This window comes from Pteropus alecto, unplaced genomic scaffold (genome assembly GCF_000325575.1).
Source record: "Pteropus alecto unplaced genomic scaffold, ASM32557v1 scaffold86, whole genome shotgun sequence".
Classification (NCBI taxonomy): domain Eukaryota; kingdom Metazoa; phylum Chordata; class Mammalia; order Chiroptera; family Pteropodidae; genus Pteropus; species Pteropus alecto.
This window is the reverse complement of record NW_006442109.1, coordinates 32,884,596-32,903,180: the sequence shown is the minus strand read 5'-3', so window position 1 is coordinate 32,903,180 and position 18,585 is coordinate 32,884,596. Positions and strand designations below refer to the sequence as shown.

Here is an 18,585-nt window from a genome sequence, read left to right as displayed (position 1 = left end):
TTTCTTCATTTACTTCAACCAAAACATCTCATAACAAATTGAATCCAGAGGCAGATTTGCAAAACTATAAAACAATGCCACTCTTCTCACTATAATTTTTTCATTTTGTAGAATATATTTTTCATTAACAACATGGATGCTAATATGTAATAGGTTTTAATTGATTTTTTAAATAAGTATTTTAAATTTTTCTAGTTTTAATTTCCAATACAGTAAATATAATGGCTATAATCCACATTTTAAAAGTTCTTTGAGATCCTCAATAATTTTTAAGAGTGTAAAGGAATTCTACTGGCAAAAATAAATTTCTCAGATGGATTATACAACACAATTAAATGTAAAAAAACCCCCAAATCTATGAAAATGGTTTAAAAAAGAATATTTTTGTTATCTTATAATGAAGGCCTTCTATATAAAAAAACTGTTATTAAAAAGATTGAAAGATATGATTAAAAATTTAAAACATCTATAACAATAAAATATACCATAAAGTTTAAAAGTGAGAAACTGAGAGAAAATAATTACGATACAAACTAGACAAAATATTAGTATCCAGAATACATAAAGGTTCCTTTAAAAAAAAAAAAGGACAAGGAATGCAATAGAAAGTAGCAAAGAATAAGAAGAAAGTTACAGAAGAAATGTAAATGGCCGATAAAAATAGAAAGATGCTCAATCTCCCCGATACAGTCACAGAATGCAAAGTAAAACAATGAGGGTTTATTTGTCTTTGGATTGGTTAAGTTAAAGACAAATTTAATGTTGGTAGGTAGAGAAATAAACCCGTATACACTGTTGGTTTAAGTATCTAATTGATATATTTTTTTGAAGGAAATTTAGTAATATATAACAAAATTTAAAAACAGCCCTTTGAGTCAGTCATTCTGCTTCTGGGACTTAGTAACAAAAATTTATGTAGAAGTAAAAAAGATGGCATTACCAAAGTGTTTGTAATAGCCAGAAATTAAAAGATTAATGATCCGTTAATAGTAGAGTAATTTTAAAATAGTATGGTAGTGTGTTCAATGGAACCCATGCAGTAATTTAAAAGAAGAAAATAGATTTATGTGTTATTACAAGAATTATTATTAAATCCTCATGACAATGAACAACCAAGCCAACCTCAGTTTGTTTCGATTTAAAAAGCCAATTAACTAAACAAATTCTCCTAAGAGTTAAGGACAATGAGGAGATAATAGAGCATAGTGGTTAAAAAATAAACATTAGGGCTCAGAATAAAAAAGAATAAAATCTTGCCATTGGTAACAACATGGAATGGATAGATCTTGAAGACATTATGCTAAGTGAAATAAGACAGAGAAAAACAAATACTGTATGATCTCACTTACATGTGGAATCTAAAAAACAAAACAAACAAACAAAAAAACCCCCCAACAAACCAAGCTCACAGATCTAGGGAACAGATTGGTGGTTGCCAGAGGAGGGAGCAGGGGAGTGGGGTGGGCCAAATGGATAAAGGGAATCGAAGATACAAACTTCCGGTTATAAAATAAATAGATTATTGGGATGTAATGTACAGCATAATTATTACAGTTAATTATACTATATTGCACATTAGAAAGCTGCTAAGACAGTGTATGTTAAAAGTTCTCATCACAAGAAAAAAAAAATCCTGTCTATATGGTGATGGATGTTAACTAAACTTGTGGTGACCATTTAGCAATATACAAAAATATCAAATCATTATGTTGTATACTTGAAACTAATACAATGTTGAATGTCAAGCATACCTCAAAAATTTATTTTAAAGGTTACGGCTCAGAAATCAGACTACCTAGGTTTAAATCCTATTTCTGCCACTTACTTGCTGTGTGACTTAGACAAATTACTTAACTAGTCTGTGCCTCAGCTATCTTATATGTAAAATGGTACCTACACTCTCACATAAATGTTTTCAGGATTAAATTATTCACATACTTAGTAGAGTGCTTATCACATAATAAATAAATGTATGTTATTACTATTTTTAAAAAAGTAGCACATAGCTAAGTGCCAGAGAATATTACTAATTTCATAAATTTTAAACATGCAAAAATTTTCCTAAGACATATCTCTAATATCTACGAGAAGTATGCTCCAAGAACCCCAATGGATACCTGAAACCTTGAATAATATTAAACGCAATATATACTATGTTTTTACCTATACAGATATACCTTTTTCCTTAACCTGCTTCTTCAACTCTGCCAGAAATGTGGCAGCAGCTTCTTCACAGGCAGATGCAGCCTCTCCAGTAATCTTTATATATTTCAGTCCAAACCTATTCTCGAATTTGTGTAACCATCTCTTACTTGGAATAAATGGTTTGGTATCTCTTATTTCAGGGGATCCTTTGCTGGAGTCATGCTTTCTGGAGCAACATGTTGCTGTCAATTGGAACACATTTTCTGTTCTTGTCTTCCTCCCACAAATGTATGGCCTATTCTACTTAACTAAACATTTATTACATATTATGGCCGTAACTTTGGCAGTTTGAGGTACAACAGCAAAACTAGCATGAATTTCTTTTTCCTTTTTCACAATTTCAAGACTGAAGATTCATTCTTACCATAGATCTTAGCAAATTCAGCATGCAATTTTTTTTTTTTACTTTATTAAGTCGAGAACTTTCATCTGTTCACTTAAAGGAAGCATTTTACAGCTTCTCTTTGGCATATCCAAATTGCTAGCATCACTACTCTTGTGTTTTGGAACCGTTATTAAGTAAAATAAGTGTTGCTTGAACACAAGCACTGCAATACTATATTAGTGATCTGATTATCGAGATAGCTACTATGTGACTAATGGGCAGGCACTGTATACAGTGTAGATACACTGGACAAAGGGATGATACACATCCTGGGCAAGACAGCATGCAATTTAAAACTTATAAATTATTTACTCCTGGAATGTTCTATTCAGTATTTTCAGACTGCAGACAACCAGGGATAACTAAGATTGCAAAAAGTGAAACCGTGGATAAGGGGGGACTACTGTATGATGAATGTTTTGGGGTTATTGTCTTATCTTGTTTATGACTGATGGGAAACCAGCTTTATGTTCTATTCTAAGAAAATTTTAAGATCTAGGGAAACCATATGTTATGAAAAATATAAAAAAAGAATATATAAAAAATATAAAAAAATACAAAAAGACAGAAGATGGATAAGTTTAAGTGACTCAAAGATGCCAAATGCTAAAGAGAAGCACTAGTTCCAGTTGTCAACAAAGAGTAATATAACAAGTAACATTAATTAAAGCAGTGCAAAATAATTAAAAGCAAAGAAAAAAATTATAATTGTTTTCCTTTCCTGTCGTCTTACCTAAGAGGTCCAAAAAACTTGACCAGAGATTCCCGAGTATCTACTTCTGCCACGTTTGAGAGGGCAAAATCATAAAGTTCAGGGAAATGTGCAAAAGCGGCTCTCTAGAAAAGAACAGCAAATGATAATAATAATCAATGTCTACCTATTGATACAATCAACTACAATTTATATACTATATAATGGAAATATTTTTTTAAAGAAGTACATTAATGTACTTCTCTTTTATATGCTTCTCATATATGACATCTGCTTTACTCAGCTATAAGCATTCAATACAATGGCAAAAAACTAGAATTGTTCTAGGAATGAAAAGGGAGAGTCAATGTTCAGTTTTTTTACCTCTAATATTATATTTTGCATATACATGAAAGCAAGCTTCATTGACAAGAGGGGAGAAAAACAAAATAAAACATTTTATTATCAAGAACTGGTCGTTTCATAAAACTAAAAGAAAGTTTTAGTTTTCAAGAGAAATTCCCACTGAAGAGACAGCTTGCGGGAGAGGCCAAAGCATAGTGTGCTCATGTCCTGCTTTATTTTGGAACTCTGGAAAGAGAGACCTTGCAGGGTGACGCACTCAACCAACATGGTTTAAGATGCAAAAAAAAAAAAAAAAAACCAAAACAGAAATAGCTGCATTATGCTATCTGATAAGAAAGTGTGAGATAACACTCCTAGCTTTTCTTTAATGCCCATGTGGCACAGAGAAGATCTAGAAGTTTTCATTTACTCCACAGTGGATTACACAAAAGGTTGCCAAGGTTATAGATGAGCCTGCCATGGGATTACCATAGGCGATGACAAAATGACTCTGCAACCCAAAGCTGAGAGTGAGGTGTCTAAGCTAGGAAATGAATGAGAGTCAGCTCTCCGAATTCCAGTACCATCAAGAACAAAGTTGGGGACTTGTCACCAGGGAGATAGCCAAGGCCTTGAGAGCAATCATCATGCTTTGCCTGTGCCAGAAGAAGAGACGACATGCCATGGTCACTTCAAGGGCAGAGGCAAAAGGAGAAAAACACTAATGCTCTGAGAAAAGCAAAACAAGATGTCTGAGCTGGGGTGGTGTGCAGATGTATCATTCCTCTTCCAAATAATGAGGCTATCTTAGTGTGTCCATGTACCTAGAAGTCATTTTGGGAAAGAAGAGGCAGGGCAGAGACTCCTTATTGATTAAGAAAGATAGTTGAACTTAAGTTTGACTAAGTCTTTTTACTCAAAAAATGATTTTTAAAATAGAAAGAACTGAATTACTTTAAACTGACAAAGAAAAGCTTCTTTCTTCCACCACAGGAAGTGGAGCTCAAAAGATAGGTAAGGTTAATGATAGAACACACAGGAACTTTTTTCACATCTGAGCTATATTGGGAAATTTCCTGTGTTTATCTTCAAAATGTACCAAATGTTTACACTACTTTGTCATATTCTTTCATAAAACAAAACTGATATTTAAATGCACCAGATTGGCCAAGTAGCTAATATTTCTGAGTGTCAAATATCAGTATACTGATTCTCAGGATGAGACTTTGAAAGAAAGCCATTTTATTTTCACGAATTCATCACAATTAGCAATATTTCAAAATTTCAAGATAAAAACTCGATTAAATGAATATCTTTTTCTATTTGTACTATACAAAACCTAAATTATTCATGACCCAACTTTATGGAGCAGAAGCAAAGGCCAAAATGAATTTCAATTACCTGTAGAGAAGTAATTCTATCATAGTGAATTGTAGTCATCTCATTCTCTGTCAGAGCATTTCCAGTTTGGTCATTAATCTCAAAACCAGTATAGAATTTAAGCATGTCCAAAAGCTAAAAGGATACATTTAAATTAATAAGCTGTGTGAAAGTTAGAGCAAGAAAGCATGAATAAACACTATTTATTAAAAATAATAAGCAAGTCCATATACCTTCTCAGAGGTGCTGATAAACTTTGGAATATAAACACTGTAACGAACATTTCGGAACATATCCAAACATGTTTTATTTATGTGAGAATAAGTATGCATGTACTTTGTGAATAAATAGTTAAATCTATTTCATAAACATCGTCTACTTGCACAGAGAACATCAATCTTAATAGTAAAGCCATATTAAGGATCTAATCGAAGGAAGCCAATCATTTTAATGAAAAAGAGAAATCTATACCACTGCAAATTTACAGAACTATACCCCTAGAGAGAACTCCTGAGGTCTTTTACTTATTATGCCACTTAGAATCTTCTGAACAAGGGTTTTGGAATTCATAATTGGAGATACTCTTCCCTACGTGCTGCTTCTAAGAGGGAAAAACAGCAAGGTGGGGAAAGCTAAATAATATATTTCTCTCATAGTCTCCATGGCCATCAAGCCCTTTCTTTGCCTTAGTTCCTTCTGCTAATGCAGGCCTGCTTTTCCCTGTGGTGGAACAGAGTCCATTAGCTGCCTTTATTATTCTTAATTCTAATATATGACAGATCAGATATTAGGATTTTAATATATGCAGTGAACTGCTGGGATTTAATAGAAGAATGAGACAAAAAAGAAATGCTCATAGATATGATAAAAGAATTCTTAAAATATATAAACACAAAAATTATATGTCAAACTATGATCTCATTGAAAGGCAGGTGTTAGAAGTTTGTTAAAAGACTTTTCTTCTGGATGACATTAAAACCCTAATAGGTCATCCTCCTCTGCAAGTTAGCAAACAAAGTGCATTTGCCTTCATACTCAAGGCAGCAGACTAAATGCACATACGCTTCCACATTAACAAGTACCTCTGTCACCATCATCTCATGAAAAGAGAGGCATGGTATTAGAACATTGTTTTCTTGAAATTAATGCTCATGATCTATTATATTCCACATTGGTTACTAACATAAAATCAAAATACGTATGTGGGACTATCTCTCACATAATTTAGTCCAATAATAATATCACATGTGATTAACAAAAGGTTATTATATCATTACTAGAGGCCATCTATATAAGAATGCATTCATTTTATACATTAAGACTTAATTTTACTTTAAAATGACTAATTAGGAAATTTTTATCATTCAATTCAATGTAAAGTAAAATTTATTTTGTGTCATGCCCTGGTACTCCCAGTTGCATGGCAAAGAAAAGATCAATTTAGAAATGAAAATATAAGTATGTTCAGGTATATCAATGCTCACCTGGGAAAAAAGATGGCCATCCTCTTCCCTATGAACAAGATTAGAAAGGTAACAGTGAACCAAAAGGTGGGAGTCATCCAGGATGGTATTAAACCAGCGCCTTGTGGGGAGTAGGGCCTAGAAAACATAAATACCACAACAATAAGTCTGCGGGTTCTCTGCAGCCAGAGGTGAAATCTATTGGTATTTAACTCAGAAGTGTTAATCACATCCAAAGTACCCTCTAGTCTCCCAAAGACAGTGCACAAAGCAAAGCCAAGCTATAAATAAATTCAGTGTTAATATTTCCCAATAAAATACAGCACTGAAAAAAATCTCACAGATATCTCACTCAGTAGTTTTCAAACAAACTCCTATATGAAATCCCAATATGTACTGTGTGTAGGTTTAAAGAGAGCTGCTTTTAGAGAAAAGGGAATGGGGACTTGAATGGAGGCTCCTTTTTTGGTTTCCACTTCCCACATGCCCCTGTAACAGTCAGCAAGACAATCCTGAGAAACTGTGACAATCAATTTGAAAAACACTAATCTAATCAAACAGCCTCATTTTTATAGATGAGGTTACTGAGATTCTCAGAGGTTATAAATTAGTTACTGACAGCTAGAATTTGAATGAAGACCTCATGACTGAGTGCTAGTCCAATACTCTAATCCTCATGTTAAGAAACCACCCTACCTTTCCAGATAAGGAACAGAAAGGATTTTCTTTCAATTTCCTGCATTAAAGAGGGAAAGGAACGGAAATGAATTCAATCTGAACTATACGAACCTGCAACTGAACTTTCCATCAAAATCTTTCACCTAATAGTATGAAATCTTTTTGAAGAATTTTAATTTTAAAAATTGACAATAGCAGCTATATCCTTCTTCATCAACAATATTAGGCACATTTAAAAAAGTGAGATTACTAAAGAGACAGCCCAAAACTCATTACTTCAGCCACTATTTAAAAGTCTATGAAGGGGTATTAAAATGTGACAAAGTGTAAACTGCCATTGCTGTACTCACATTTAATAACTATACTAATGTTTTTTTCTACAAACTGTAGCCAACTGAAAACTTCAAGGGTCAACTGCTTCCGCCTTTCTTCTTTACGAGACATCTTGAAATAAATACAAATAAGCTAAGACCAGTTCGAGGTGATAAAGAAATATTTCATATATAGTCATATGTTTAATCTTAGCCTCCTTAATGATTATATAACAGCAAAAAGTCATTGTATACTTCTTACCTCTAAATCAATTATAAGTTCAATGAATCTTTCACAGTAATGAACTTTGTCCATAGTGACAGGTTCTAGACATAACAGAGAAAACATGTTAGAATTTTCTTGCGTAGGTCATTCTGTGGTACTGTATCTTAAAATTGGCAGTTATTTAAACAAGGTAATTTGTCTCTTATTCATCAAGATTGGACTATGATTCAGAGTAAAGACCTTACATAGATTTCAAAAACAGGCAGAACTTACCCTTATATTTAGCTCCACAAATAAGAAAATGAAAAGCCCAGCTTGGATCAGAAAAATACATAAAAATAAATTTTCAAAAATATTTTTAAAGTGTTAATTTTAAAAAAATCTATACAGAATGATTAGATTTTGAAAAATCTTGGAGATATTAAAACTACAAAGGCAGTTTTATTTCATTCTTAACTCACTTTCCTTATTCTCTTCATATACTAAACTTCTAGAACTTCTTCCATATGCAAAATACATACATATATGTGTAAATGTATACATTCAAAGATATATATACCTTTAGAATGCATAGAAAAAGAACGAGAAAGATACATACCAAACCAATTAATGAAACAATTTTTGACCTTTTCTTCACTGTACATGTATTCTTTTTTACATTAAAATGCCAATGATACACAGAGCAATAAAATATTTTTAAAATCACAATCTTATATTCTGCTATTTGTGAGCATTAATGTACTGTTTTAAAAAAATACTTATTTTTGTTTTTAATTACAACCTTGTGACATGACATAATTTCAGAGTACAAGTTTTTTTTCTCCCTAATGCCAGGAAATGGTCTACCATTTTACCAACTAAAACCATGCTGCCAAGATTGTTTAAATTTAAAAAGGAGATAATTTCAGGGTCCCTACTGCTGCTTAGTCCAAGGACTCCCAGCAGTGACTAACGCAGTGCTAGACCAGTAGAAAGCACTCTACAAATGCTTAAATAAATTCACTTATTGAATTTATTTGTATTTGGAAAATGAAAGCCCTTATGTGAAGAAAAGTGAATACTTTTGTGATTAATATATGGAATTGTTAACTGAAACTTTTCTATGTCAATCATCCAGATCCTAAAATTATATAACCATAGAATTTCATAGCTGGAAAAGACCTCAGAGACCTCTATTCTAGCTCTTTACTTTCCAGGTGAGAAACCGAGGACCAGAGAAAATGACTTGATAATATAGAATAAAGTAATGGCTGGTTAGAACTGGATCCAAGTTTTCTGACATGTATTCCAGCTTACCTTGCTGTTGAAACTAAAAAATTTCAAGATCAGCTTTTAAATTAAATCCATTCAAACCATTCCTCTGTTGCTATCATTGGTTCTTGTTATGGTTAAAAAAAATTTATTTTTGTCCAAAATTTAAAAAGTGAACAAACTCTGTACTCTGTAGTTTTATTTAGAGCTTGAGAAAATTATTGGCAACGGCCTATTTAAAATTTGAACACAGTACTTGGTGTTCAACTTCTGAACTCTGGTGGATAAAGCTGCATGTTTTCAAATTAGTTAGCCCTATTTGGCAATGTTCAGAGTTGAAACAGTATTATAACTTCAGACATCAATATATCCTTATTATTTGCTTCTTTTGTGTATTATGTTTTTTTCTTCTGATAGCATTCCTGACATCTCGGATCATCCTACACAAACTTCCTTTATAACCAACTGATAAGGGCACGCTGTTTTGAATGACTCTATAAAATGAAACTACAATCCTTATTCTTTTAAAAACTACTTTTCTGTTTTCTATCTATATAATCCATTCATCTTTATACTCTCTCTGAACCAACACACTGTTTTCAACATCTTGTTTGTTCCTTTGCAAGCGAGTTAAATTTTGATTGAAGCTCTAGAACAATCTAAGAAATTTTGTTTTCTGACAATGTAAACAACAACGGGAACAGTTAGTGGTTTACATGTTGTTGAAATTACTGCAGGCCCTCTGTTGTTAATGTTACTTGATTTTCAAACCTTTCTAGATGACCCTAGATAAACATTCCAAAGTTAAAAAACATCAATTTCTATGACCCTAATTATTACAGATATTAGCAGTTCTAAGAATTCATTATTACTAATTGTTGTAAGAATGCCACATCTAAGTCTTCTTTTTAGTTTTACGCCGCTTAACTGAAAGATTTAAATATATTAAGTGACTTAGATTACAAGCATATGATAATTTTTTCTTTATACTGGTGCTGGTAGTAATATTATGTCTCAAATCAGGTATAACTGATTTATAGCATTAGTATCTATTCCTCACAGAATTCTAGGTATGATTTTCAGTTCTAAAATATTACTTGAAGGCTCAGCATTTTTAAGTAATTCTGTTGTATTTCGGTTTAAAAAAGCTATAATATCTGATGCAGATATATAAATATGGTATACCTACAGAGCTGTTCCTAGATTATATTCCAGATAGGAAACAAATTATATTAAAATAAAATTATTAACCAATGACATACCTTACATAGCATATATACACTTTTATTAAGTAAACAATATACTATTTGCATTCGCTAAATGTTTATGAAATTTTGCAAACCCAACATAATGTAATTAGCCCTGCTTGGCATATAGGCATTAACACACACACACACCCCTATCTATAGTATATACACACTATACATCTATATACAGTATAATCATTATATATTTTAAAGTCTATATTCTATATAAGATTTATTTGTATTTCTTTCATCAATAAATGAGGGCCACAATGGAGGGAAATTCTTCCTTTTTCGTCTTGTACTACATATCTCAAAAATAATTCTCCTCTTCCCCTCCAAACAGTATTTTATGTAACTTGAAAACACTATTTGACACCATATTATAAATGCCATGTAGACAGGGTCTGTGACTGTCTTGTTTACCACTGTGTCCCAGCTCCTTGTTCAGGATCTGGGTCTTGTGAGCAAGCTCAAAAAATATTTGCTAAATAAAAGAACATTTCAATAACCATGCTGATGCCTTTAATGTGAATTTTTTATGACAGTCACAATACTGTGGTAATATATTTGAAAAGGGGAGGGCATACACTTTGTCATTACAATTTAAAATCATTCTAAGAGCAGTTTTTAAAATAGAGATTAGTAAAACTTATTGGGACATTTAAATAACTTCACAAATAAGCTGAGTAAAAGAAGATAGTTACCAGAAAGTGGGACTGATTTCAGCACAGAGATAAACTTCTGGATGAGCTGTGAAAGAAACCTTCTTTCTTGATAGGCTCTAAAATCAGAGATAAAATGTTGACCAAATTATTTTTGAAAAATAATTATTTTAAAAGTAAAATATTAACGTTGAACAAGTCTGTCTTACACTATTCAAATGTTCCATCTTGCTCTGAAATAGGGACCATAATTTGAACACAAAGCTACTTCTTTATAGGTAAACACAGCACTACATGAAGAAAAGGAGAGCCAGCTAAAAGCACCTCTTTCTTTTTACTGTAAAAAATTTCACTTGCGATTTAAAGGACAGAACAAAAGAATTTTCAAAATTTCATTTATAACTTGCCCTTACCATTAAAAATCTAATGTTTAAGTATGTAGTTAAAATGACAGGAGCAATTTTATATATTTACATGTTTAAAGTTTTAATTATGAGAGTATTTCAATGTCTAAAAATTAAATGTTCATTTAAAAAACAATTTTCTATTCCTTAATTTAAGATGCACTATGTACCAATGAATCAACAATCATCAAATATTGAATAGTTACAAATGATTATGCCAGTCTTGTTGGAAATACAAAGGAGAGAAGTGACTAAAACATACTTAAAATTACAGGTCATATAATATAAAGATAATTAGTAACACAAATCAGTATATAATTATTAATAAAACTGGCTGGCGTTAACGGAACACTTACAGTGCCAGGCCCTGAGCTATATTAAGCACCTCATATGAATAATCTCATTTAATGCTGAAAATGGTTCTATGAAATAGGTACCATTGTCCCAATTTCACACTGAAGCTCAAAGGGGTGATGCAACTTGACCTTATACAGCAACTGAGTGTGAAACCTAGTTAAGTCTGATTGCAGAATGATGCTCCTAGCAACTATACATATTCTAACCATTACACAACCAGCCTGGTGTTTTGATAAAAAACACACAGCTTGTTTTAGGAATTCAGAAGAAAGCACTGTGGCCTAATGTAGTTGGACTGGAAAAATATTAAGAAGGTTAACCTTTAATCAAGTAGAGTGGAGGGAAAGGGCACTTAGAGAAGGGATGTTTAAGAAACAGTAAATAGACTAGTCTAGCGATTTGGGAGAGTCACAAGAAATAGCTGGAGGTTTCTGAATGCTTACTGTAAGGAGTTTACAGAGTTTACCCTATGGGGACTAGGAAACCACTGAAAGCTTGTGAGCAGGAATATGACAAATTATACATAATTTTCTAAGAGTATGGCTAGTTAGGGTCATTGTTGTAGGAAAGGTGGAAGAAACACCAAGTAGGTGTTTAGTCATTCATACTGCTGTAAAGGACTGACAACAGCAGTAAGAATAGGCAAGACATTAGAGGAAGGACAAAAGATGACTCCAAAAGACTAGTTGACTAGATATAGTCACTCAGTTATAATACTCACGGTTCAATCTTCCCAAACTCACCTTTCTGCCCAGAATTAAGACAAACTGGGCAGAAAGGTGAGTTTGGGAGGATAAAACAGTATTATTTAGGTAGGCCAAACAGGAGTTCATGGCAATGCATCCAAATAGAAGGATACAGCCAAGAGTTATACGGAGACAAGAAAGCACAGAAGTCAGGGCCAGAGAGATTTAGGGTTAAATCACATTGAGGTAATAGGAAGAAAGGGTTTTTAAAAAAGTAGTAAATGATGAAAAGAGTTCATGTAATTAGTCCAGTTAAAAGGCTGCTGGTTGTAAAGCTACCATGAAAGAAATGAGACTGGAGTTGAAAATTAAGTAAGGGATATTCCTACTTTGACCCTAATATTCTGTCCTTAAAGCTTTCATTCTATTACTCCCAAACTCAATTCTCTAGCATCCCGCTTTTTTCAGTTCCTTCTATTTTCAGTAACCATGAGTGTAACTCCAGGTTTCACTTTTGTCCTCAACCTTCTTTTCATGGCTTATATGCCTCACTAGATAATCTTGCCCATTCTTATGATTTCAATTACTATTTACACACGTACAGACCACTCTCCTAAGTGGGAAAAAAATATAAGACAAAGTCAAAAGAAGTTATCGTAGGCCCAAAGGAAGTGAGTCCTGAATGCATACCCACACACGCCCACGCCCCCACAAAAAGAGAGAGAAAGAGAGCGAGAAAGAACATGGAAAAGAGTAATTAAAGACAGAGAAAAAGGATTACTGCTAGAAAATGGAGTAAAAAAGGCAAGAGCACAATCAGACCAGTTAGCCTCAGAGACAGAAACAAAACTTTTAGAGTATGCAAATCCTTCCCATGTCCTACTAACAGAACTCTGTTCAGTGAAATAAATACTCACTACCAGACTTTTATCCAATTGATAATAATACTATTAAAATAACCCATAATCCTTACCTACTTCTTTAATCCTCATACTTGATTTTTCTCCCTAGCATGTATCACCATCTAATATATTATATAATTTATATGTTTTTTGCTGTCTTCCCCAACTAGAGTGTAAGCTCCACAAGAGCAGGAACTACTTCCCATTTTATCCTCTGCTATATCTTCTATACCTAGCAAAAGAATAAACACTCAATATTTATTGAATAAATGAATAAATTATGGCTGGAAAGTACAGTGGTCATTGTTAAGAGTGAAGGAGTAAGAAAAAGAAAGAGAAGTTGGAAAAGTATGAAAACCGTGGAGAAAACAGAACCATCCATGACAGACTACGGACAACAGGCAAGGGAAAGACCAGTGATACACTCATTACTGCAGCAGAGAGAAGGAATAGAAGAAAAACGTGGCAAAAACACTTCTTTATTTGGTTTGGCTCCATATAAAGGAAACAGCAAACCAGTCATCATCCATGACCTACAACCCAGCAGATGGACCAACGTAGAAGGAAGCTTTGGCAACATACTGTTCTCTTGCTTCTGGATCCATCTTTTCATCATTCTTTTTAATCAAGTTCCAGAATTTTCTTAGCTTAGGTGTCTTTTTTAATTCTAATTCCAATCGTGCCTGAAAAAGTAATGTAATATTAAATCAGCAGTAACCTCAAAGTTTACAAGGATAAAGACTAGATCAACTATTAGCTAGTTTTCTATGTATGGATATAATACAGAGCAATGGGATAAAACTTGAAAGCAACATGACAAAACCTGAAAACTAAGAAACTAATAACTATATTTTAAAAAACTGTCTGATTCTATCGCTTGTTAATAGAAAACATTAGACAAAGAAACTGCCTTGTAAGCTCAGTAATTGTTTATATTTCTTTCTTATTTCTAAAATTAAGGATTTCAATTTGAAAAATATGAGCATTAACTAACACTTATAGCATAATGACTGAAGTTTGAAAAATGAATCTGAAACAAGGAACATAAAACAGATATCACAAGTTAACAAGGTAATGTCTACATCACCATATTCTTTCTCATGGCACTTAGCAGTTTTTAACTTAGTATTAATTATTTTTGTATCTCTGTTTTCATCCCCATCAACTGGTACTTATGAATGAGCCTGCATATCTGAGCGTCTGCAAAAACACCCACATGCAGAAAATGGAATCCTGAATAGTTTTAACTTTACTCTCTGAGATTATTAATATGGGTTTGATACCAGCATGTATTAACAATAACGATTTGATGAAAAAAATAAAGTCATTAGTATTAAATGATCCAGACCTTCTCCTATAGTTGTATGTATATTCCAATCAAAGAAAATAAAAATTCAAGTCTGCACTGAGTCTCATCCAAAGACGTACATAATAACCATAGTTTGCTAAATTAACCCCCTTCTCTATAAGCTCAATAGATATTACCTTATTTGACCCCATAACACTGAAATGAGGTGAAATGTATATTAGCTTGCATATAAAAACTTTAAAACTGAAAAACTACATCTATAATTAAGTTAATGCATAGTAAATTAGATAAAGTTTTTAAGCAGGAACAGGGATTTTTAGCTACCATTTTATATCTATATTAAAGCTACAAATCTAAAACCATATTCCACTTATAACATACACACACACATAAGTTTCTGAAATTAAGATACTTACAGGCTGTAAGCCCATCCACATTGGGAGAGAGATAAGCTGCTGTACTTGACTTCGTATCAAATCCACCTCCTGTTTAAAGTATGAAGAAAACAAGTTTATAAACACACCAGCATTTTAACCTAAGTCTTTACATAAGAAGCATACTGCCTTTTTAAAGTCCTGGGGGTGAGGGAAACATACCACCAAATTAATGATATTTTGATATAAAGAAGTTTAACAGTTTTTTTTTAAACATAAAGTTGATCCTCATAATTTTCAAATTCTGTATTTGTGAATTCACCTACTCATAAAAATGTTATCTGTAACCCCAAATTCAATATTCCTGATGCTTTCACGGTCATTCACAGACAGCACAGAGCAACAAAAAACATGAATTGCCCAACATGCATATTTCCAGCTATTCCTGTGTCAGCTCTCCTATAAACAAGTGTCCTTTTCATGGTCTATTTAGTGCTTTTTTCACACTTTTGTGCTTTTTGTTGGTGTTTTGCTATTAAAAATGACCCCCAAGCACAGGGCTTGAAGTGCTGCCTAGTGTTCCTGGGCTCAACAAAGCTATGTATGATATGCCTAACAGAGGAAATATGTGTGTTAGATAAGGTTCATTCAGATATAAGTTATAGTGCTGCTGGCCATGAGTTAAACATTAATGAATTAACAATATATATTATATAAGGTGTCTCTAAACAGAAACATACATAAACCAAGGTTATGTATTGACTGCTTAATGTTGTGACCAGAGGCTTGCCGAATCTAACCCTATGTTTTCCCCAGGAACAATGGTTCAGGTTTAGCTAATTCAGTTTTCACAGCTACTTTACAGAACTTAACTACCTTAAATAACAAGATGTGACAGCATACTGAAAAAAAATAAAGCATTTCAATAAGCTAGCTTTCAAGTTAATTAAACCTAGCACCAAACTAACACTCATTAAATCTTGTTTCTATTCAATATTTAATAAGAAACCACATCTATTTATATTTATATTTGCTTTGTTTAGTTTAATAAATGTTAGAGGCAACAGTGACATCCAATGGTGGCATCATAAATCTTAATTTTATACCTTTACAAGTTCCATGTGAGGTTATACACGGAAACAGGTAATAACCATCCATCTATCAACATTCAGTCTTCAGGATAAGAACGAACCCCATGCATTCTCTTGCAGGGGTCTAAGTGCACTATCTATTTAGAAGCACTTATCTTTAAATAAATAGGTATATACCTTCAGATAACCACAGTTGGGAACCACAGATAAAATATTAATTACATTAAATATTTAAATTTTTAGAAGATAATCTTATAAAAGATAAAAACCGTATCATAAACAACCCAAGAGATTTTCAAACATCATCCACAACTACCTCTAATCAATCGACTCAAAACAACTCTCCTGCTGACCTGCCAGCCTGTGCATGAAGTATCACTAAAAAGTAATGAAATTGTTTTTGTGTGTAGCTTTACTGCACAGATCTCATTACTCAAAGTTCCTATTAACCAGACTCTTTGCTGCTCTACCTTGGAGAATTTCAGTTCTCATTACCATTTTTCTGGGAGTCTAATGGAAAAAAGGAGAAATCAAGTCCAAATCTATTAAAAAGCAAACAGATCTTTTGAAATGGTTTATTGAAAAGTGGCTAAAATTAAGCTGTTAGCATTATCCTCATTCTCCAGTACTATGAATGAAGAGTTGGCTACAGGGGTAATCTCATCTATTTCAACTTAAAAGAACAAGAAAACTTGAAAGTTACTCCAAAAGATAAAGTAAAATTACCAAACTATTGAAGCAGTGATCAAGAAAAAGCAATAAGACAGTCTGTTCATGGAGTGAAAATTCACCATCAGTTTCAGCCAATGCCGCTTTCAAGATACACTTAAAAAAGAATGGGAAGTGGTCTGGCTTCTTCTTAAAAGTCTGAAAAGAGATAGAATAAATATTCATTTTGAAATGGCTTGCTTGCCTCTTTTTTCTCCCTTAAACAACCACTGGTAGACCTTTTAGGAGTTAATAAAACCAAATAATTACAAAAAGATAATTGGCTTACTTATATTAATGGTCAAATACAGGTTTCTGGCAGGACTATGTAAGAGTTGCAGAAATCTTTGGCTAATAAAATAACGGCTTTTATTCCTTTCTTTTTTTCTTCTGTGGATTATGCCTATAATTAGCTTAGGCTTTGTTGTCTTATTACGGATCTGAAGTGTTTTAATTCTTCCGATTTAAACAAAAGAAACATCCTTAGCAAAATTTATAGTGCTCCCAATCTAATTAATCTCAAGGACAGCCTCTCCTGTTTTATATTCCCTTTACTCTTAACATGTAAATAATGTTTTTTATAAAGTAGAAATAACGTAAATATACTCAAACTTCTCTTTGATCTACCTCCCCATCTAGTTTCTGCCACATCTCTCACAGATGAGTGCTCCAAATGTGTGGTCAACACTAGTTGTTTTCATTCATTTCTCTAAAATAAGCTTCCAACCACAGCACCCCTCGGAAGCTGTTAGAGCTGTCAACTTCAGTGGAGTCCTACCAAACCCAATTCCTTTTCAATGTGTTGAAGGCTCCTCTTCCTTTGTCACTTATATGACAGTGCTCCTTCGGTTCTACCTCATTCTTCTTCTACGCCTCCCATTACTCAACTACCACATGCTAACGATTCCACATACAAATCCAGATTTCTCTCCTTAGCTCTAATCTTTAGATTCCTATCTACTAGACAATTTCATCTAGATATTCCCAAGGCAACTTAAACTCTGTAAATCCAAAATTCGAATCAACAATTTTGTATCCTCTAAACCTCTAAAGTATTTCTCAATCCTTTTACTTATCTTGGTAAATGGCACTATCATTTTTTTTATTCAGTTGCCCAAGCCAGGAAGCCTTTTAAAAATAATACCTTCCCCTAATACAGTTTCAATTACAAATCCAATCGATTCTACTTTCTAAATCTGTGTATAACTCTGTGTATAACCACTTCTCTTAACCTTTACTCATTTCTATACTCCAATCCCTAATCACCAAAGTCTTTATAACATGCAAACTGATTAGGTCATGCTCTGGCTCAAAAGACTTATAGTAGTAGTTTGAGGCAACCTCAAGAAATACTTAAGATATCTCAGTAAGACACAAGGCCCATATTTTACTTTGGGTTCTAATCCACCACAAAATGGTAGCCACTTAATGAATATTTCAGAAAAGAGACCATGGTTTTATCTTAAAGAACCTAACACCTTTTCACTTTGGAGACCATCCCCTCAAAAGAAATGACAAGTATCCATGCCTTTTCTTCATTTATAAAAGTACGACTAGAAGGGAAGAAACTCTTTTTAGATGAACTGACCATTTTATGGTGACCAAAGAAAACCTAGACTTTGGACCTCTACTGACCAAACCTCTATTACATTAAGTACAAATAGACAATAACAATTGATTAGAAATTTCAAAAAAGGGAAAACAGATCCCAAATCAGAGACAAAGAGAAAACTGAAATTACAATATAAACATCTGTTTTGGCTTTGGAAATAATACTTTATTCATGTAAAACTATAAATATATACTCCCAGTTGTGAAATAAGGCACTGAAAAATATTATCTCATTTGAGCATTATCTACTTAATATAAATTTTACTTTATCTCATATAAAAGTCTTTATAATAATCCAA

General features: G+C 32.9%; 1 protein-coding gene across 1 annotated transcript in view; it reads right to left on the bottom strand.

The window, feature by feature from the left end:
* The window catches only part of AQR (aquarius intron-binding spliceosomal factor), an 87,049-nt gene that overhangs the window by 52,913 nt on the left and 15,551 nt on the right, over positions 1-18,585 (bottom strand). The window contains exons 6-13 of the mRNA XM_006920517.3: positions 16,694-16,834; positions 14,919-14,987; positions 13,776-13,876; positions 10,887-10,963; positions 7,721-7,785; positions 6,491-6,607; positions 5,028-5,141; positions 3,324-3,427 (exon numbers count right to left, since the gene is read on the bottom strand). Of these exons, the coding sequence (XP_006920579.1) occupies positions 3,324-3,427; positions 5,028-5,141; positions 6,491-6,607; positions 7,721-7,785; positions 10,887-10,963; positions 13,776-13,876; positions 14,919-14,987; positions 16,694-16,834 (788 nt within the window). The remainder of the gene's footprint in view (positions 1-3,323; positions 3,428-5,027; positions 5,142-6,490; positions 6,608-7,720; positions 7,786-10,886; positions 10,964-13,775; positions 13,877-14,918; positions 14,988-16,693; positions 16,835-18,585) is intronic.